At 41.0% G+C, this 23,059-nt stretch overlaps 1 protein-coding gene across 1 annotated transcript in view; it reads left to right on the plus strand.

Moving 5' to 3' along the window:
• LOC125901564 (probable G-protein coupled receptor 158) overlaps window positions 1–22,766 on the plus strand; it is a 136,262-nt gene extending 113,496 nt beyond the window's left edge. The window contains exons 9-13 of the mRNA XM_049597251.1: window positions 13,282–13,387; window positions 16,214–16,360; window positions 16,444–16,687; window positions 18,252–18,808; window positions 21,687–22,766. Of these exons, the coding sequence (XP_049453208.1) occupies window positions 13,282–13,387; window positions 16,214–16,360; window positions 16,444–16,687; window positions 18,252–18,808; window positions 21,687–22,661 (2,029 nt within the window). The 3' untranslated portion in view covers window positions 22,662–22,766. The remainder of the gene's footprint in view (window positions 1–13,281; window positions 13,388–16,213; window positions 16,361–16,443; window positions 16,688–18,251; window positions 18,809–21,686) is intronic.
• The last annotated feature ends 293 nt before the right edge of the window (window positions 22,767–23,059 follow it).

Here is a 23,059-nt window from a genome sequence, read left to right on the forward strand (position 1 = left end):
TTAAGACTGTGATAATCATTGTTTATCACATTCGCTACTTTCACACCCTTAAATCACAGAGCTCTCTGTCATGACACACTCACAGTTTGGGAATCCTGTAGAGAGTTTTCCTCAGGGGAAAGTTATTGTTGTCAAGGACATCAAGGGAAATTATTTTCAAAGTTTAATTTTGAAAGCGATCAGTCTTTATCACACATATTGCTTATGATCATAGCCACACATCAGCTGTATTATATTTAAAAATGTGCTGCTTCAGGTGACACTCTGGCCAGCCTCATTTAGAAACCAATGACGCACACAGCCATTACCGTGGTTACCTGGTGTTCAGGATGGAGACACCAGGTGAAAGACTGACAACAACAGACAGTCCTGAGGGAGCTATGAGCAAAGTGAGAAGTTTTAAGTGATTCACAATTTTTTTTTTTTTGTGGAGCTGCGTGAGCTGTTTTCAGTGTGTCAGTCTCCAACACGCCCATTGATGTGCAGAGAGAATAATTAATCAAAACAACACGTTTGATGTGCACATAAGCCCTGGGGGATCTGTGGTTATTTTACAACAGTCTGATGCTGGTTGCACAAAATGTAACTGTAAATCTGCCGTGCTTAATTGTGGCTTGACAGTGCGCAACATCTCTAGTTGGAGACTGCAGATGGAACAGATACCTGCTGCCTTCAGATGGCTGTGAAGAGTCGCCACTGTAAAGGAAAGGCTTTCAGTATATAGTACTAAGTGCTGATATTTACAAATTGAAAGAACCCTTAGTAGTTACCAGAAATAGCCCAAATTCGGTCAGAGCACGCAGAGCACCCACTGTACAGGATTTGAGTCTTTTGAATATGTTGCACTGCAGTTGAGATCCTACTGTCAAGCAGTATTAGTAACCATTTACAGGCCTCCAAAATATAGTGCACACTTTGTTGATGACTTTTCTAAACTATTGTCTGTTGTCTGTATTGATTTTGACTGTGTTGTTATAGTGGGTGATTTTAATATTCATATAGATAATCCCAAAGATGGCAGTGCAAAAGAACTTTTCTACATCCTGGACAACTTTGAACTTTCCCAGCATGTAACAGAGCCAACACACAATAAGGGACATATTTTAGATCTAATTATCTCCAAAGGGCTCAACATTTCTGAAGTTGTGGTGACTGATGTTGACTTTTCTGATCATTACTGTGTTTTCTTTAAAATGGCCATCTCTGCTGACACCAGTAAAATTACAACAGGGGTAATCAGAAAATGCTATATCAATGAAAACACCTGTACACTATTCACCCAGGATTTTATACCCACACCAGCTGTGCCCTCAGTCTCTGTCAATGATCTGGTTCATGGTTTCAGCTCTAAAGCTATGAATATTATGGACAATATTGCCCCCATGAAGGTCAAAGTTGTCTCTGGTAAGAAAAAAACACCATGGAGCAGAACACAGGTGGCGAAAAACCAAACTCCAGGTTCATTGTGACATCTATAAGGAAAGTCTGCACATCTATAGCTTGGAGCTAAAAAGGGCGCGGCAGTCGTTTTTCTCTGAGATTATCAACAAAAATAACAACAATGCACAGACTTTATTTACTGTTGTTGACAGACTGACAAACCCATCAGCGTCAGTCCCTCCTGAACTGCTATCCACCAAGGCAAGCAATGACTTTGCTTTTTTTTTTTAGAGACAAAATTTTAAAGATAAGACAGACAGTCTATAACTCAAACACAGTGGCTATTTCACCTGTGCCTCATAAGACTACTCCAGTTAATTTGGCACTTTTTCACCCATTAAATTATGCTACTTTGACAGACATAGTTAGAAACCTTAGGTCCACTACCTGCTGCCTTGACACCCTGCCTACAAGCTTTTTTAAAGATGTTTTTAACTGTATAGCATCAGATATACTACAGATAGTCAACTGTTCTCTTCAGTCAGGCCTTTTTCCAACGGCCCTGAAGACTGCAGTCATTAAACCTCTCTTAAAAAAGCCTAATCTGGATGCCTCAGTAATAAATAACTACAGGCCCATATCAAACCTACCATTTTTAGGAAAGATCATTGAAAATGTTGTTTTTAAGCAACTTAACACCTTCTTGGAGCAAAACAATTCCTTTGATGCCTTTCAGTCTGGATTTCGAGCACATCACAGCACTGAGACTGCACTTGTAAAAGTTTTAAATTACATTCATCTGAGCAGTGATGCATCAAAGATTTCGGTTCTGGTATTACTAGACCTCAGTGCTGCATTCTACACAGTTGACCATAAGATACTGCTCGACAGACTAGAAAAGTTTGTGGGACTTTCTGGCACTGTGCTAAATTGGTTTAAATCTTATTTACAAGACAGGGATTTCTTTGTGTCACTTGGCAACTATGAATCTGTGTGAACAAAGATGACATGTGGAGTTCCTCAAGGGTCCATTCTTGGGCCTCTTCTGTTCAACATCTATATGCTCCCTCTTGCTCAGATTATGGAATATCATAACATCTCCTACCATACTTATGCAGATGACACACAACTTTACATAACAGTGTCACCAGATGACTACAGTCCCCTATATCTGCTAAATAAGTGCATTGACGAAATCAATACGTGGATGTGCCAGAATTTTCTACAACTAAACACAGAAAAAACTGAGATAGTTGTTTTTGGCCCCAAAGAACAAAGACAAAACAATAGTCAGTGCTCACCTTGACGCCATGACACTAAAACCTACAAATCAAGCCAGAAATCTTGGTGTAGTTCTGGACTCAGACCTAAATTTCAATAGTCACATTAAGACATTTACTAAATCAGCCTACTACCACCTTAAAAACATAGCAAGAATAAAAGAATTTCCGTTTAAACAAGATACAGAAAAACTTGTTCATGCTTTCATTTTCAGCAGGCTGGACTATTGTAACGGTGTCTTCACAGGCCTGAGTAAAAATCAATGAGACAACTGCAGCTCGTCCAGAACGCTGCTGCCAGAGTCCTCACCAACACCAAGAGAGTGGAGCACATTACACCAGTGCTTAAGTCACTGCACTGGCTTCCTGTGTGTCAAAGGATAGACTTTAAAATCTTGTTACTTGTCTATAAAGCACTAAATGGTCTCGGGCCTAAATACATCTCTGATATACTTGTACGTTATGAAGCATCCAGATCCCTTAGATCATCTGGAACAGGTTTACTCAGTGTTCCCAGGATCAAAACCAAACAAGGTGAAGCAGCCTTTAGTTTCTATGCTCCCCGCCTGTGGAACAAACTTCCAGAATATCTGAGGTCGGCTGAAACTGTCAACTCATTTAAATCAGGGCTTAAAACATTACTATTTACTGCAGTTTACCAGTGAACTAGATATGTAACTTATTGTTAGGATAATCTGAAGCTATTGTTTTTATATTTGTCTGCTGTTGCTTTTGCTTTATGTTTGCTTTTTAAATGCATTTTCTGCACTGTTTTTAAGTATTTATTTTCTTGCTTTTAGCTCTTGTTTTTAATGATCTATTGTTCCTTTGATGTTTTATTTTAATGTATTTCTCTTGTAAAGCACATTGAATTGCCTTGTTTATGAATGGTGCTATATAAATAAAATTGCCTTGCCTTGCCTTGCCTTGCCTTACACTACGTACCAAACTGCAGACTGACAAAGCTGGCGACTAGTTAGTGAACACAGAGGAGCATTTGGCAACAACAGAGCTAATTATTGGGTCTCATTCATGAAACGTGAGCAGAATGAATTTGTGTGTAAACTGTTCACAGAAGGAAATCTACGTGTATCTCAGCATTCATCAACATTTCAGTAGCTCGATATTTTTGTAGGTACCAACAAAATCAACACCTGCTTCTGACTGCTCGTAGTGCTCGTGTAAATAAGATATGTCACATAAATGTTGCTTATCATTATTGAAAATTGCAGTTTTAATTCGTATTGTGTTCTGTTATGTTTACAATACGCAGATGCCTTTGAAACACATCAGTTAAACATGACAAAAGATGAGACAAATAACATGTTTAGATAAGTTAGTTGGCAACTGGGTTTTCAGTACTATGAAGCTGATTCTCTTTTTACCGGGAATAATCACCATGGTAATTTATATTGAACAGTTAACTTTAGGGTATCGGATCACAACCTGCCAACATCCTGAAATCTGACCAATCAGATCACTGAAGAAAAAAGTAGCTATGAGAGAAAGTGACAGGTAAAAAAAGAGCAGCCCATATGTTGTTACAGGTCAGTAGAATCATTTAATATTTCCAGGGTTCTCTTTCCATGGTTTTGAAACAGAGCTTCTGACAAATGGAGAGATCATTTACACACTAAACACTTGATTTTAGCACTATTTGAAATTATTAAGTTTATTTTAGTCCACAGTGATAGTGCTGTTTCTTTTACACTGATTTCATCACTACAGCTTAAAATAACGAGACACCTCGTGATGAGAGCTGGGGAAACAGATAATATTTTATTAGTAAAATAATCCACACTGTTAATTAGCTCCTGTTATATTAAATGGAACATACCTCGTCAGTTATTACTTACTTTTACACTCTTCACTTCAGCAGAAACAGTCTGGTGTTACTTTAAAGTGTTTTATGTGACATATTCAGAGCAGTGTCATCATCATCCAACTAAACAGCAAAAAATATTCTATACTTATGTCACATATAGCTATCATATGAAGCAGCCTACTTCATTCATGGTTCTGATGATGACGCTCACAATTAAAAACCCTGCCTCTTTTACATGAATGCGCTCGTGGCTGAATAGGAAAACCCAGAGTTGACTGAACTAGTTGATAACCAGCTTTGTAGTACCAGCTATACAGACGGCCAACGTTAGGGTTAGTCTTAGTCAAACCAGAAAACGAGAAGATGTCCTGGGTAAGTTGAACTGACTTCGTGGTACAGGCCTCGGGAAAGAAACGGGGCAGGGACTTACACCAAAAATGCAGGCAAACTGAGAAAGACCAAAGGGAAACAGACAGGTATATATACACAGAAAACTAATCACAAGAATGAGCCACAGCTGGAGAAAGAGGACATGGGCAAAAGGCTGACGACAAGGGTGTGGAGGGGAACACTAGGGTGGAGCAAACAGGTCTAATGCAGAACAGGTGTGAAGGGAGGTCTCTGGGAACAGGGAAGGACTAACGAGGCAGGTCTGACAGAAAACAGGTAAACAAGTAAAACCATGTTGGCTATACCAACTTTTAAAAATGATAGTAAGCCAGTGTTGTGTTTTCAGTTTGTTTAGCTGCCCAAAACTGATTAGAATTATCTAATGTTTGCCAGTGTTTTCTGTCATATGTCATATCTTACACAGAACAATACTGCAACAGCTTAGGCCACCAAGTTTTACAAGCCTAGTTTGTCTCAAGTTGAAGCTAAATGTCTCAACATTTTCTGGTTCGGATGCCCTCATTTTATCACGCATTTGAAAACCTGTGTCAAAATCTTTGCAGAGGAGACCTGAGGCTGGTTTGATGAATGGGTTTTTCCTACCTTCAGGCAGCCCTTTCATGTTTGTGTTGCATTGAAATCAGCTTGCAGAGACTTGAAACTTGATTGAGATGCATAATGCCTCTTTTCATCCATTTTAGAATACACGTACATCTGAGCATTCTGTGAGGTAGTAACACAGCTGAAGGTACGGACCGTTTGGAAAAAGCGAGACGTCTTTGTTTAGCATTAAACACATGTGGGAGGTTTGGAAGAATGCATTACTGCCTCACCTGAGAATGATATTGTAAATGATTGAATCATCGCGTTGGACTGTAAAATCCGATTCGACTCGGTGAATTCTGACAACTATGCATTCCTGTGTGCCTCTTAGGAGCTTATTTACAGGCAAGCTGTTTTTTATGTGCCTGAATGTGGGTTGAAAAAACACAACTGTTCAAAGAATCGTGGTAATACACACATTTTTAAAACACTCCTAAAGCAAAGAATACTTTGTCAATCCTGTTGCAGTGGGAATAAAACCGGTCAGGTGTTTTTTACAGTCCTCCCGTAGGAGCCTGGGGCTAAAAATTCCATTTGTCACACTTTCTCCGATAAAACTGTTGGTGATTGAATATTCTTTCATTTTGGCAGCGGCCTATTGTGCTCAGTTGGATAAAAAGAAAAAGATCACATCCTTTTAATCTGTTGAGAAACTGAAAAGTCCGATGGGTACACCTTCATCAGTGGTGTGAAACTGTTATAAATCAAGCTGTTCTCGCTTGCTGAGGAATAAAACAGAAGCATTTCTTTGGTGAGCTGACAGAGTCGGTCTGCGACTGTGGCCCAGAGATAAGGCTGGACTTGTGTGTGTGTGTGTGTGTGTGTGTGTGGAAGGATTGATGAAAACAAACACACACACACACACACACACACACTGTGCTTTTGGATATCCAATGTGAATTATGAATCTGAATATGATTAGTGGGAGTGATGACAAAAGACCAACAACCTCTGAGCCACCTTGATGGATTTCTGACAAACAATGAGAAAACAACTCTCTCTATCTTACACACACACACACATCCTTGTACTTCTATCTTTGTGGGGACCCTCACTGACAAAATGTATTCCCAAGCCCCTATACCCTAACCTCACCTATCACAACTAAATGCCTAACACCAGTGCTTACCCAAATAAGGTGGTAGTCTGATGCGTCATTTAAAAAGCGAAACCAGAAGACTGACAGGACAGATTCAGGCTAGTTAGCCAGTTAGCACATGAACAACACAACCTGATATTTAAAGAAATAATTATATCTACCATGCACTAGCAAACAATAACACAAACAAATACGAACTGTTTCGGCTGAAGAGCTCGACGGCAAAAAACATAATCTTACCTTATATAACAAGTTTGTTTTGATCTCACACCGTCTTGACTTTCGCTGTTTGTTTATTTTCCTGTTGAGCTGTCATTCTTTTATTTATATCGCGAGAGTTTGTGACATTTCACGTAATGTAGTAGCTAAGCTAACTATGCTAACAACAGATTGAAAATGTGCAACAAGATTTTTTGCTGACACTAAATATCAAACAAAAGCCAGAGACTGTGTCATATTAAGAACATTTGAGCTGTGAATTCACCACTTCAAAGCAGGAGGCAGAAGATAATGTTATTTCGGAGCCTTACGAGGCAAAGCCTCTCTACCCCCGGGCCGCTGCCTCTGTGTACGCACATGCTTGTACCAAAGACCTTTGTGAAAGCAAGGAGAGCTTACTCTGCAGCTAAATCTGGGGACCAGAACTTCCCCAAAAGTACACTGCATATTGACTAACAAAAAACAAACAAACAAAAATTGACTGCTTGACTTGAAGGAATCTCAGTCAACTGAAGGATGTCTGACTGATGATTTGCACCTCTGACTTTCAGTGGGAAGCACTACTTTACTTATTTCCATTCTCATGCCCTGAGCTGAACTGCAGTTAGAGGGATTTTGTTCACCAACAGACTCTGCCAGTTGGTGAACGAACGCTGACACCGGTTCAACATCCTGAATCAGCCGAAAAAGAGCTTACAAGAGCCCACTAGTGCCAACGGTACGGGACACACTGCAAAAAGTAGGGCAACAGATGGTCCAACATTGAACGACAGCCGACAGTCAGCTTAGTGAGTCAGGGCCTTAATTCAAACCTGAACCTTAAATCCAAGTCCTAACACTCAAACAGTTCTTTAAAGAGGTGAGGACCGGCCAAAATGTCTCCACTTTCCAAAAATGTCCTCACTGTATTGGTTAAAAATGTGTCATGGTCCTTACTATGTAGCAAGTACAAGTACACACGCACACACACACACACACACACACACACTCACACTGAAGCATTTTGGCACATAGGAATCTTTTCACAGACTTTGCACAAAATACACAACCCTCAGTTTGATGCTGCGTAATAATTGCATTGATTTATCTGTCATGGTGCCTGGATTTTGCCAAATGCAGCCACTCGTTAGAGCCCATTTAGGCTTTTGTGTACTTTTCACATTCTGCAGTAATAATTGGAGCAATTATTACCTGTGCTGGCGCTCGTGAACACAATACAAAGCATGATTCAAAAGTGCTACAATAATGGGAATGATGACAAGTGTTTAGAAGAAACCAGGACCTACCAAAGTTGCTGCTGTGAGCTTTGACAAAGATTCTGTCTGGACTGAGTCGGTGAGTGGTGACAGAAATGGGACACAATTCTTTGGTGCAGGATTACATGATTGGGTGTTTTGCTGATGGTCACAGAAAACTGTCTTTGCTCTGCTCTTTAAACTTTTTTTTAATATGTAGCACTTTTTTTTAAACGTGACAAATAGCTGTGCAGTTTCAAAATAACAGCAACAGATGGTTAAAATTAAATGAAATAATTAAGGTGAAGCAAAAGCCAGTGGATGATTAATGATTAAATAATGATTAGAAGAGTGCCATAGATCAAAAAAGTGAAGGGGACACATAATTTTTCCTCTGCCGACCAGAGAATTTCAATCAGCAATCGGGCTCAGAGAGAGTAAACAAAACTAATATAAGCAGGAGCCTAATCATGCCGAGCTTTAAAATAACAGCAGTAAAATACATTTTTCCAAGTGAAGGCCGGCAAGCCTGTAAAATATTGCATCAATCTACATTCTGTATAGAGTCTGCATGTGGGTGGGTGCAGTCTGGGATGGTCTTTGAGATAAATAAAGGGAAATAAAGTGAAATATCTCAGCGTTTAGCATGGCTACATTCCTCCCATACAACCACATTTCGATTGTTCCTACCCTCTAATACGGGGGTGTCAAACATACACCAGAACTGTTCAGTCTCTGATGTTGTGTTCACACCAAGAGTGAATAAAACAATTCACACGAGTGAAATTCATGAAAAGATGCAATTAGATGCGGATTCCCGCTGGGCAGCGCAATGAACACAATGCGAAAGACACAAATTAAACAGCAGGAATGAAGCTAGTAGCGTGATTTTGTGTCACATGTTTATTCGCCAGAGTTGAAAAATCTGAACTTAAGCAACTGATTCACACCATGATAGCCACTCAGCATTAGGCCCGTTTCCACCGCAGGAACTTCGGGGTAAATTTATGGGGCCGGGGCCGTTGGTGCGTGTCTCCACCGCAGGAACCACCACTAAGGACAGAGTTCCGGAACTTTTACAGGGGTTAAACAAGTCCCTGGCTGCATTCGAAAGGCCAAGTAGTATGGATTGTAGTAGACCAAATTAGTATGTAGTATGTCTGAAACCGTAGTAGGGAGGAGTAGTATGCTACCACCCCTACTAAACACGCCTACATTGTAGTATGACCGCAGAGCATACTGCAGGGCTACTACTTACCCAAAATGCACCGCGGGCTTCTTCTTCGTCTTCTTCTTCATCGTAGACATTGCACGGCATGTTACCGCCCTCATCAGTCTCCTATTTAAATGCAACGTGCTCGCTGCCCGGCAAGATTCAAAACATCATGATGGCGGAGCAACGGCAGCCGGCGGCTGGAGCAGCGCATCAATACAGATTTAACTACACGCACACTTTGTAACATTACATAAATATATATATAGATATAGATATATAGATATATATACACATACATACACATGTGTATATATATATATATATATATATATATATATATAATGTGTGTGTGTGTTACTTTCCCTCCAAAACTGGCATTCATTCATTTTCTAACCGCTTCATCCTCTTGAGGGTCGCGGGGGGGGGGCTGGAGCCTATCCCAGCTGACATCGGGCGAGAGGCAGGGTACACCCTGGACAGGTCGCCAGACTATCGCAGGGCTGACACATAGAGACAAACAACCATTCACGCTCACATTCACACCTATGGACAATTTAAAGTTATCAATTAACCTAGTCCCCAATCTGCATGTCTTTGGACTGTGGGAGGAAGCCAGAGTGCCCGGAGAGAACCCACGCTGACACGGGGAAAACATGCAAACTTCGCACAGAAGGGCTCCCACGCCCAGGATCGAACCGGCAACCCTCTTGCTATTACACCTCAGGAGTTCTTACCTCTCGGGATCCTTCAGGAAATGATGGAAGGCCAGGTGTGGGGTGTTCCACTGATAGTTGTTGCAGTTAATTGCACTACACTGTTTTCTTTTACTTTTTTTCTCCTCTCTCCTTGACATCTTGCATGTTGTCTGGGCGCAACAGTCCAAGCTCAACAGTCCAAAATGGCGGCAGCACCCCTAGTGGCTGTTGGCAAAAATTCAGCGGAGCTTCGCCTCTTGGTATCCATGCTCTTCGGTAGTAGTATGCAGTATGCCAGTGGGCCTTTCGGACGCAGCCCCTGCCTCGGAGTAGGTATTCAGAATGGCCCGAGAAACTCCTGGCTGGGGCTTGGGGGTTCCTTGGTGCTGATTGGATATACTCAAGGTGGGATGTGACATCAACAGAAAGCAACAAAATAGCTGGCATTTTTAAAACTCAGCAGACGAGGGTTAACTCGTTCATAGCTTCCACCACCATGTAAACAAACTCAATAACCGGTCTGTGAAAAACATAGTTTTTCCAGCGGATATCATAGTTACATCATGATTGAGCTAGCAAAGCAGTTTTGTGTTGCTATGTGTGGTATGTATTCAGTTTTGGGAAATCACGATGTCTAGAAAGCATCAGTGGCTGCAGCTGACAGGGACAGCTAACACTAGCAACAAAGCTAACATCAGGACGTCATCTATTAAAAGCCTCCCGTTGTCGGAAACGACATGAAACTACTCCAGTTAGCTCAATCATGTTGTAACTAAGACATCCGCTGGAAAAAATATTTTTTTCATGGGCCACTTTGTGAGTTTAGTGAGTTATTACAGACACCGCTATCGGCTAACAGCTAACAGCGTCCCTACGCCACTACGTTGCCCCGGTCAAAATGGACATCAGATCCAGAGCCCGGTAACTTTACAGGAACCTTCCTCCTACTCCGCTCTCTCAGTAGAGATACGGCGGTTGAGAGGGCTGAGTGAGAGGACTTTGCTGTAGTAGTTCCTGCCCCCCAGATAGTACCAGGAACTTCATTCATTCATTCATCTTCTAACTGCTTCATCCTCTTGAGGGTCGCGGGGTCGCGGGGACCCTATCCCAGCTCTGCCAGGGCGAGAGGCAGGGTACACCCTGGACAGGTCGCCAGACTATCACAGGGCTGACACATAGAGACAAACAACCATTCACGCTCACATTCACACCTACGGACAATTTAGAGTTACCAATTAACCCTCTTGCTATGAGGCGAGAGTGCTAACCACCACACCACCGTGCCGCCCTACCAGGAACTTCTTCAGTGGAAACAGGCCTATTGACATCCTCTGGGGATGTATGCCGTCGAGGATGTACCGACAGAAGTTCATTCGATGATATGAGTTATTTGCGTGTATGAAGTGAGTCAACACAAAATATTATAGCGTTCAAACTTGAGCGAGTAAAGTGATGTGAAAATTCACATTGTGTTTGACGTGAACACGACATCACACTGACAAAACTTCAGATTGTAAATGTTTTGCAAGGCAGCAGACAACTTTACCCGTTTCCTTCTTCATGTGGACAAATTGACATAACTGTTGAATTTGGACATATTTTCCTGAGAGGCTGTTCATCATCTGTTTTGTAAATGTTGTCAGAATGAATTTACAGTAAAAAAAAAAAAAAGGGAAACATTTGAAGGGGTTCAGATTATTATGTAATGGTTTTACTGGTCTGGCCCACTGGAGATCAAACTGGACTGTACGTGGCACCTGAACTAAAAGGAGTTGACACCCCTGCTCTAATACAACCCACAAGAGCATCTTCTCAAATTAGTGCCCCTACGAGTTGCCCAGTTTTTTTCCCAGGATGGTGAAGGCATGACCCACCCCACTCTCCCTCTAAATGGCCAGTAGTTGTTGCCTTGGTTGGATGGGTTTATTAGGTTTAGGCAAGGGGAGTGAGATTAGTTAGGGTGAGAATGTCAGGATACAATCAGAGGCAGAGTAAGGTGGAGCAGGGTGGTTCTTACCTTTACCCTCCTAGGAAGATCAACTTTCTCACCAGTAAGGTTCACAGATGCATCAAGAGAACAGGATACAGTGCTGGGGTTGGGTTCCCATTCATTCCTATGAAAATTGCCAGTGGTGCATGAAGCAAAAGAACGTTAATATCCACATATAAAATAACCTTGACCTTCAGCGTCCATGGGCCGTTAGAGGAGGTGCACCAGAGACTTCAGCTGGACGAGCAGCTAACTCCTGGTTTAGTGCTTCTGTAACTTGAATGGGGATAAAATTATTTTATTGTGGGCTCCTTTGGACTTTTAAAATGTTATCAGACAGAATGAATCAAATCCTGAAAGTGAACTGAGTCATTTTGCAGGTGTTGTGATGTTAAAAAACATTCATCCACTGATTTTCAGACGTCTGTTTCACACTGTAAGTCTATGGGAAAAAGTCTTTTGGGGAAGAACTTGTAATTCACAGTTTGGTCACTTGGTTAGATTAGGGTCTTTGTTTGGTTAGATTTAGGAAAAGAATCATGGTTGGGCAACACATTACGTACATAACGTAACAACGTGACCTTAAGTATGTAATTTGATCATGGGTATGTATGTAACTTGAAATAACTCAATGTAATGTTGACTTTTAGTGTCACACGGGACATGAACAGTGGTCTCAAGGTCCAGCTTTTGTTTTACTTATCTATCCACCCCTACTCACTCCCTATGTGGACGTTGATGTTTTTTATACTGTGTCACCTGACTTCCTGCTTTGCTCAAGTCAGTGTTACTACAGTCACTAGAGGTCGCTGTCTACACTAAATGTAAGTATTCGTTGTAAGAAGCTGCTTGTACAAATGACCTACGGGGTTGTTTTTAAGGGGAGGACCGTCTTCTAAAAACACGTCTTGTATTCTCAGGTTTATTTTGGCAGCTACATGTTGCTCTACACTATGAGATCGTCCCATTCATATTCCATCTTGCCTTGTCACAAAGTAACTGTACTACACTTAAAACCAAGTGTAGGTGAAGAAATCCTTCATAACCTTTACAGATTGCCTGTCTAAAGAAGCAGTATATTGGCTCCAGTAAACTGCTACTTTTATCATTCCCCATCCATTTTACTGTAATGTTTCTGTTTACTGGTTTTGAAGTCGAGACCGCCTCAGGGTTGTAGTAGAACATTCTGTTCTCCTCGTCCAGAGAATCACACAAAGGCTGCTTTTAATGCATCTGTGTGTGTGTGTCTTAGCTTATTTCACTGGCACACCAAGTATTCCGTTTAACTGCCTTTCATATATTAATTTTAATAAAAGTGCTGGTGAATGAACAGATGTGTTTTTCCGCAGGTTCTCTCTAGTGCCGGGGCTGCACCCTGACTGGATGCTCATGTTGTTCTTTGCTCACACTCATCTGACTGTGACTGTGACTCTGGGCCTGCTGCTTATTCCAAAGGTAACACTCCATACCTGCAGTTCATGAACCATGTCGGGTATTAGTTCCCTGGGCTGTCAGTCAGCGGCTGAAAGTCACTGAGAAGATTCACTCAAGACTTGCACTGATTTACTTGTATTTTACTAAAGTATATCCAATTTATCTTGACCCTTAGGCTGAAAACCACTGGGCAAAACTACCTAACTATACAAAAGTAGAGGCTCCATCTCAACCAGCTGCATCAGTTAAATGCTACTTAAACATGGATGCATCAGTAGTAACTACCTAATAGTGTAATACACAATAATATATCAGGCATAAGGGACATTTTACTGCTTACTTTAATTTTAAGTATATTTTGTTGATAATGCTTATGTACTTCCACTCAAGTAAGATTTTAAATGTAGTAGTTTTACTTGTAGTGGAGTATTTTTACATTGTTTTAATGGTACTTAAGTAAAGGATCTGAATTACACTTACCACCAAAGTTGTCTGGTTTCTATGGAACTCATGTGTGCCTAAACTCTTAAGTGTGCAATAAAAACATTTTATTGCAATCGCATTAAATTTATTTCGTAGCTGTTGTTGCATAGACCACAGTTCAAGACCAGTAAATGGCAAACTGGTTGTCTTTTAGCGAGTGATTGCTTTGTTTTCAGCAGATTTTTAGCCACCAAATATGGTTGTTTTTTTAACGACCTGTCGCTGTTTTTCCACGGAGGATAGTGCTATGAAAAGCATTTGTATTAACTGAGACATCGATGCATTTCCTGCCGGGATAGTGCCACAAAAAGGGGTTGTTTTTCTTTACCAAGACATTGCTGCCTTTCCAGCCAGAAGAGTGACACGACGAGTGGTTGTTTTTTACAGAGCTGTGTTGTGTTTCCTGCCTGGATAGTGCCTCAAAAAGCAGCAAGCTTTTACTGACACACTGCCACGTTTCCTGCCGGGATAGTGCCATTAAAAGCGGTTGTGTTTACCGAGACATTGCTGCGTTTTCTGCCAGGATAGTGCCATGAAATGCGATTGTTTTTTACTGAGACATCACTATATTTCCAGCTGGTATAGTGCCATGGATATTGGGGTTTTTTTACCAAGACGTCACTGCTTTTCCTGCCGGAATAGTGCCACGACGAGTGATTGTTTTCTAACTGAGACATTGCTGCATTTCTTGCTGGTATAGTGCCATGAAAATTGGTTATTTTTTACCCAGACATTGCTGTTTTTTCAGCCGGAACAGTGCCATAATAGGTGGTTGTTTTTTACCAAGCTCTACTGTGTCTCTTGCCTTGATAGTACCATGAAACTCTTTTTTTTTTTACCTAGAGATTGCTGCCTGTCCTGCCGGGATAGTACCTCAACAAGAAGCTGTTTTTTACCTAGACATTGCTGTGTTTCTTGCTGGGACAGTACAATGAAAAGTGATTGTTTTTTACAAAGATTTTCCACATTTCTTGCCGCGATTGTGCCACCAAAAGTGGATATTTTAAGTCAAAACATGATCTTTTCCTAAACCATAACCAAACGTAAAGTTTCAGTGTATTCACTGCACAATAACATATAAAGGAAACATATCTGTGGTTTGCAGAGGCTTACAATGTCAACATTTACTCTGGCGATTGAGATTCATGGAGGTTACCCTGAGTACAGAGAGACTTTCATAATGGCCACTGCTGTACTGTAGCCTGTGCAGAGAGAGGTCCATTAATCATCTTACGTTCATTTGATATTAGCGATGTAGAACACACACAGATGCACACAGGCACATTTGCTACCATTACCTTAAACTCGTTCAAACTGGGTTAGTGGTTACTGTAATTTAGCTAAGCGCTCCCGCGGGTATCTTTATGTGCAATCTCTCAAGTCTGATGGAAAACATTTAATTCTCCTGCTGTGAGAGAAATGCAATACACCATCAGCGCTCTCCGTTCCTTCATTCTTTCTTAATTAGGCACCTCAGAAGTGCGAGTCAGTCGAGTACACTGGGATAATTAAGCACAATGGGAGGATGTTAATCTCACACAGCGTCTGTTCCTGAATCTGGGCTAAATATTTGCTTTCTCTGTGTTCTCACATTTGTTATTTAAGCAAAGCTAAATAATATGGCCATGAAAAGTCAAAATCACTTCTCAGTTTAATGTGTTATTGTATTAATACAACCTCAACTCACCTTTTGTTTCTCTCCAAGGAGGAGATTAGTGTCGGCGAAAACTGAGCTGCATAAATTTAAATTTGTTTTACACAGTTTGGGTAACAGTCGAAACAATCGCAAGAAACATTAATGTGAGAATAGCATATATTTGAATGTATTAACTCAGCTTTTACCAGTGATTTCAGATCCTTTAAGGAAGAGATGAAAACATTATACCTGTTTATACTGCTGGGTTTGACCTTGTTTGCTCCAACAGTCAACAGATGGTGAATGAAGGACACTTGACATTGGAATTAAACATACATTAGGTGGTAATTATTCAATGCAGCAATCAATAATATAGAAAAATATAAATCTCCTAGACTGTCCATGTTCTGCAAATGCTTTTTCTTATGGCAGTCATTTCTTTAAGTTTAAAAACTCTTATCATGGTCAGGAAAGTAACTTTTTCACTACTTAAGATATATATCAGTAAATATTTTGCTGCAGGAAAAGGTTTTTGACCTCCAGCCCACCTCCAGTGACCCCTTTAGCCAACATATTTATTCTGTCATATAATAAATCTAATCACAGGCGTCCTATTGGCCATAGTAATACTGTTTGAGAAACTACATTTCCAATTTTACATCTTTTTCTCACCCTTCCAGCAGGCGCGGTGATGCCATTCTGTAACCTTTGCTCTCCATCTGTCTTAGTTCCTGTCCAAAGGGACTCAGGCCAGGGATGACATTGCCACCGAGGCCTATGAGGAGGAGCTGGACATGGGGAGGTCTGGCTCTTACCTCAACAGCAGCATTACCTCCGCCTGGAGCGAGCACAGCTTGGACCCTGAGGACATACGGGTAAAGTAGCATTTAGAATCACGGCAAGTAGGTTCAGGTTATTCAAATGCTGCAGCACATTTACAGTTTCTGTCCTCTTTTAGGATGAGTTGAAAAAGCTGTACGCCCAGCTGGAAGTCTACAAACGCAAGAAGATGCTCGCCAACAACCCTCACCTCCAAAAGAAGCGCAACTCCAAGAAAGGTCTGGGACGCTCCTTGATGAAACGGATAACAGAGATCCCAGAGACCATGCACATACACCGGCAGTGCAGCCGTGAGGACGGCAGCGAACACGGCAGCAACCGCAGCACCTTGAGGAGAAACCCTTTTGAACCGAGCCACCATGGTAAAATCGTGATTCTACTCACTTTATCTGATCAGAGTGACAGCAGCAGCATGAACATTAAGATCATTTATCACTGAGTTTCCGTTTTGAAACACAGTATTTTTAAAAACAGATTGCTGACTTGTTAGATGACTTACGGCATTCTGATTGGGCCCAAAAACTCAAGCTTGACCCTGCATGAACCATCTCTGTCCAGTTTCTGTCCAAGCTGGAGCCTATCCCAGCTGACACTGGGCGAGAGTCGGGGTACACCCTGGACAGATTGCCAGACTATCACAGGGTTGACACACAGAGACAGACAACCATTCATGCTCTCAATCACACCAATGTGCAATCAAGAGACACCTGTCATCTTTTCTTGCACCACTTCTCCATCTTCTGTTCCTTATTTTAATAGTATGTCATCTCGTGCACAACAGGTTTGACAAAGTGACACTCCCCAGTGCATCTAGTGCAACTTCCATCACTTTGCATTTCTCAGCTGCAGTCCCCCTTTTAATTCAATCCATAAAAATCCCTGCCATTTACACACAAGAACTTACACCTTCAGAAAAAAAACACGGGTAAATTGGCGAGAATCTGACCCAATTCAAGCTCAGGGGAATAATGAAAAATTACAGCCCAGTCGGGCTCGGGCAGAGAATCAGAGCTCTAGTTGGGCAACCCAGTCGCCACAATAAATGTTGGCATTGTACATTTCTGCAAATCCCTGATACATTACAGTTGTGCATTATTATGCAGTAAATTTGTTGAAACTTAAAATTTCAACCCACATGTAGTTATTTTTAGGCACAAAAACCACTTGTTTATAGTTAGCAAAAGATCCTGTTTGGCCTTAAAATACCTGTACAAACTGTGGTGAGTTACAAAAAAAACAGCGTGTAGTGTAAACGCTGCACAACGCTGTTGGAAATCAGAAACGTCAGATAGGTCCGACTATTGGTGTTTAACTATATATCTTTAAACTTTAGTCAGGCTAAAAAATGAAAACAGAAATAGTCAAGTCTGCCAATTTCCCATATCTCCGCAATTCAAAACCCTTGCTATTTGTCTACCTGAAAGTGATTGTTGTTGTTGTTAGCTTGACGTCACGGTGATCCAGTCTACAGCCACCTATAGTCGTTGGTTTTGAACACTAACATTACATTTACATAACTTATTTTGCAGGTTTGTTAACCATGGTACACATAGTGTTGTTTGTCTTGCTAGCATGCTCACATTTGCTAATTAGCACTAAACGCAAAGTACACCTAAAGCTGGTGGAAATGGTTTTGCAGATATTTGGCCATAAAGCAAAATACTGAACACTTAAAGCTTAGTGACTATAAATGTCAGCCCAAAATTTTATGACAGTCCATCCAATAGTTGTTGAGATATTTCAGTCTGAACCGACGTGCCAGAATGACTGATGGGCTGAAATTGCCATCCTCAGAGTCACACAGCTAATGTGTCTAAAAGTGAATAACTTGTAAATTATATGTAATTATAATATGACAGGAAAATAAGTTGCATCAGTTAAAGTATTACACTTTGATGTAATCTTGTTGCTTTAATCTTTCTTCAGGCAAACCTCGGGATGATTCCCTGAAGAACAAAGTCATGGGCTTGAAGAAGTCTCTCAGCTATGACCACGTTTGTGACCAGGACGAGGAGACCAAGAGCCAAACTGGCTCGACTGCAGGAGACAAAACAACTCCTGTTGGCAGTGGAGGGGAAGGATCTCTTCTGGGTTCCCTGATTGGCCGGAAGCATACTAAGAAGCAGCTGGAGCCAGCTGCGACCCCACCGAGACTTGAACCAGCTGAGTCCACCGAGTCTGTCCCGCTGTTCTGGAAATCAGCCAGCGCTCACAATTTAACGCACGAGAAGAAACCCGTCCACCTGCGGACCTCCATCATGCAGAAGTCTCTGAGTGTGATTGCGAGTGCCAAGGAGAAGATGCCAGGGCTGACCAACAAGACGCAGAGCGTGGAGGACGCCAGTAAGAAGGGTGTGAAGGGACAGGAGGAGAGGATGCTGTCTGAGGTGGATGAGACACCTGAGCATTACCCCAAGATGATCATCAGCCAGTCAGTGGAGTACTCAAAGACACCCATGAAGATGGGGATCATGAAACAACAGGTACGCTTTTACATATTTACATTTCAAATGATGAATGCATTAACACGTTCATTAACTTTAGTAGTTTGATTAATTAGTCCAGACTAGGGGTGGGCGATACATTGATTATACTCAATATATCACAGCTTATTCCATGTTGGATGTATAAAGTGACTACATTGCTTACATCAAGATACATTTCTTCTGAGCCACCAGCATGAGACATGCTTTGATTTTTATGGATATCTCCCTCTCACAGACACACAAAGAAAAAAAGATTCACAAACATGAAACATCACACACACTCCACCACCTATCCAGACCACCCTCTCCTGGGGGATAGTGTGTGAGCAGGCAAGGCGTGTGTTATGTACCTGCAGGGCTCCAGACTGTGACAATCACATTTTGTAACCATGGAGCACCAGTGCAACTTGCAAATATTATTAATTGATGTCTAAACTAGAGAGCCATTAGTTTGTTTTCTGCTCACAATAAATAAATTCTCATGTTTCACAAAGATTTAACTCTCCACTAACAATTTAGTCACATTTTGCAACCATGGAGCACCAGTGCAACTTGCAAATATTATTAATATCTGAAGTTGAGAGCTGTTAGTTTGTATTCTGCTCACAGTGAATAAATTCTAATGTTTAATGGATCTTTTAATGGACATTTAATGCCCCAAGGATGGAGGAAATAGTCACATAACATGGCCAGCTTACTTAGTGTAAAACTCCATCATATAGGCCAGCAGTCCAAAAATGTATCCAAGGCAGTAGTTAAAAAGTCTTTTTTGATTCATGGATAAACCAACACGTTTGAACTACAAAGTCTTCATCAGGGTATAAAATGCAATGGGTACAGGTGAGCAATATAAAAATTAAATCAGAGATCAAGTAACACAGGTAACATGATACATTGGTATAACCCACGTGAAAACAAAACACTTGAAAGAAATAAAAATTAGGTAAATATTACTATGAGTGACTGACACATCCAGTAACAAAAAAGAGGGTTAATCCTAAATAAAAAGAAAGAAAACATAAGTGAAATAAAATAAGAATTAATATATTCTGTGACAAACCTGGGCATTAAGGGTCCAAAAGTGAAAAATATGCAATATAATTTAAGGGAAATATGACAAAAAAGACTGGAAAAAATACATATATAATAGTGTGGGCAGACGGCCACCTAACAGCAGACATAAAGTTTGAATATCCACAAAGAGTTTAACACATGTGACTAATATAAGGACATGACAGTAAGAATAAAGTTTAGCCTAAAACTCAAAGGCAGAAAAACTTTATGGGCTCACAGGGGATCACCCTTCATGACGTACTTACAAAGGCATGTCAACACTTAAAAGAGGGCGTATAAAAATACTTCTAAAGGTTCACCCTCACTAAAGGTAGTTCAAAAGCATCACAACAATAATATCAGATACTGGGAGGAAGGTGTGATAATAATAGCTTCTTACATAAAAGTACTTTGTATAACTCTTTATAACAGTTATTTATCTTTATTTTAACAGTAGCTTACTTTGCAGTACTTTAACTTTATTATAGCACTTCTTTGTTTAACTTTATCGTAACACTACTTTATTTAACTTTATTTTAACACTATTTAACTTTGTTGTAGCACTACTTTATTTAACAAAATTATAACAATACTGTGTGTAACTTTATTCTTACACTATTTCTTAACTTTAATGTAACAATACTTTACCATTATTGCAACATTATTTGATTTGAACTTTTGTAACACTACTTTTTAACAGTACTTTGTTTAATTTTATTGTAACAGTACTTTAACTTTATTTTAATAGCACTTTATGTAACATTTTTATAACACTACTTCATTTAGCTTTATTATAGTAGTACTTTGTGTAACTTTATTATAACACTTCTTTAGTTAATTTAATTATAATTCCATTTAACTTTATTTTAACAGTACTTTATTTAATTTTATTGTCATAGCACTTTATTTAACTTTATTTTAGTGTTACTTTATTTCAATTTACTGTACTATAACGGTACTTTAACTTCATTATAAAAGTACCATTTTAACCTTATTATAACTTTTATATTTATAAACTTTATTGTAGCAGTACTTTCTTTAATGTTCTTGTAATTTATATTATGTAGTTTAGTAGTGATGGTTGTGCTTAAGAATTATGGCTTTCTTCTCTGGTGTGAGCTTACATTTGAAATACTAGTTCTTAATTAAAATCTTAACTAAAGCTCCAGTTAATAGCTTTTTCTGGAACTGTTACAGTTCCATCTCAGTGGATGGAGACTCTCATACACAGAGTAAAACATCTTATTAGTCAGGACGAGGATGAGAGATTGAAGTTAGTGAAGACAAGGGGTGTATAATGATACTGCCCAGATTTTAGACTAGAGCTGATGGTGATAATTTAAAAGGGACTCCCATAAGCATCCCATTAAGACTTCCTCGTGTGCCTGAGCTGTCGGAACGTCTCACCTTCGAGTTTTTGGCCTGGCTGATTTTTTTGGTCACTGGACAACAGCGAAACAAGCTGTAAATACTGTCATTAATGCAATGCAGGAACAGAATCTTGATTTATACTTGATCAGTGCTGGCTAGTTTGACAGTTTGGCCACAGTTCACATGATTGACATGATTGACAGCTGCATCAGAGACTCTTCAGGTCTGATTGGTTGTTTGCGTAATCCTTGTGGAAGCCATTAGGCACACTGTGAGGAAGCAGAGGAGCATGTCTTTCTTTTATACATTATCTGCCTCATGTACAACTGTCGGGATATAGTGACAGTCATACAAACTTACTCTTTGTCATATTTGCTTAAAAAGCTGCCGACTGTAGCTTTAACACAGCAGTTGACTTGCTGGCCTCATATTTTATTGTTTGATTTTACAGGTGAGTGGCAGCCAGCCGTCCATTTGCTCCGAGACTGGCAGAAACCTTTATGACGTGTCTGAGGTTTGTCCCTGGGAGATGGAAGAACCTCAGACTCCCTCTGAAGCAAAGACCCAGAAACATGTTTCCATTGCTCCTGGAGAAACCACCACAGGCCGGAGAGGCAGCAGCAGCTCTGGAATCAGCAAAGGCAGCCGGTCCCAGCAGAGGCAGAAAGCAGGGCAGTCCCCTTCCAACAGACGCCGCTCCAAAGACAAAGGAGGAGAAAGAGAAGACGCCAGGGAGACACGGAAATCTCGGCCACCCAGGTCACCCCTCCCTCTCAAGCCAGACGTCTGTCCCTGGGAGTTTGATGAGCAGCCCATGCTGGGAGGAGATTCAGATTCCATCTCCCCAGACAGGATCAGGCGTAAGAAAAGTGTCACGCCCACTGATGGGAAACCCAAGGGGCTCCACTCAGACCACTCCAAGTCCACGGGCAGCCTTCTGCAGCCTCCCTCCCTGATGGTGGAGATCTGCCCGTGGGATTACAACAGCCCACCTTCGCCTAAGCAGGAGAAGTCGTGCAACAGCCCCACCACACACAAGAAGAAACGGAAAGGCTCCTGCTCGTCCAACCACAAAGCCGAGAAGGAGAAAGCGAGGGAGAAAAGCAAAGAGAGGCGGAGCTCCTCCAGCAAGCCGGCGTCAGAGAGGAGACGCGTCAGCCAGTCTTCGGAGTGCAGCGGTTCGGTTTCTGAGCGGCGAAGGAGCTCCACCAGAGACCCAGAGGTGATGGAGACAAGGAGGGCAGAGGTTTTCTCCCGGGAGATGGAGCCCTCACACACCAGCTTTGCTCAGACTAAAAAATCACCAGAGAAGAAGAAAGAGAGCTCTTTGAGTACTAGTTACAAACCTGCAGTCATCAGCGGGGCGAAGGTGGCTGACGTTTGCCCCTGGGACTTTCAGGAGCAAGACTCTGGGGGGAGGGCGTGATGACTGATGTGAGGATTGTACTCTTTTTGTATTCACAGACTGACAGCACAGAGGACGACTGAACGATAACGATGTAACACTGCGTTTGATAAGAGTGTTTTTCTCAAGGTGACAAAAGATTTTGCAAAGAGAACATTTATCCTGCTGTCCACTGATGCAATCCAAACTATTTGCTAAATAGAAAACATCTTGTTGTTACATTGCAGTGAATGCAACCTTGAAGTCACTCTAGAGGAGTTTTTAGTCTGCACTTTTGCTTGCACATTTGTCAAACTTACATTGTACGTATGTTTTATCACGTTGAATACATCAAGGTAATTTAAAAATGAATCATACCTGTATTTACCAGCAGATCAGACAATCATTTGTGACAAACACAGTAAGGCTTCGAGGAGAAT

The sequence above is a fragment of the Epinephelus fuscoguttatus genome, linkage group LG15 (genome assembly GCF_011397635.1).
Source record: "Epinephelus fuscoguttatus linkage group LG15, E.fuscoguttatus.final_Chr_v1".
In the NCBI taxonomy this organism is placed as follows: Eukaryota; Metazoa; Chordata; class Actinopteri; order Perciformes; family Serranidae; genus Epinephelus; species Epinephelus fuscoguttatus.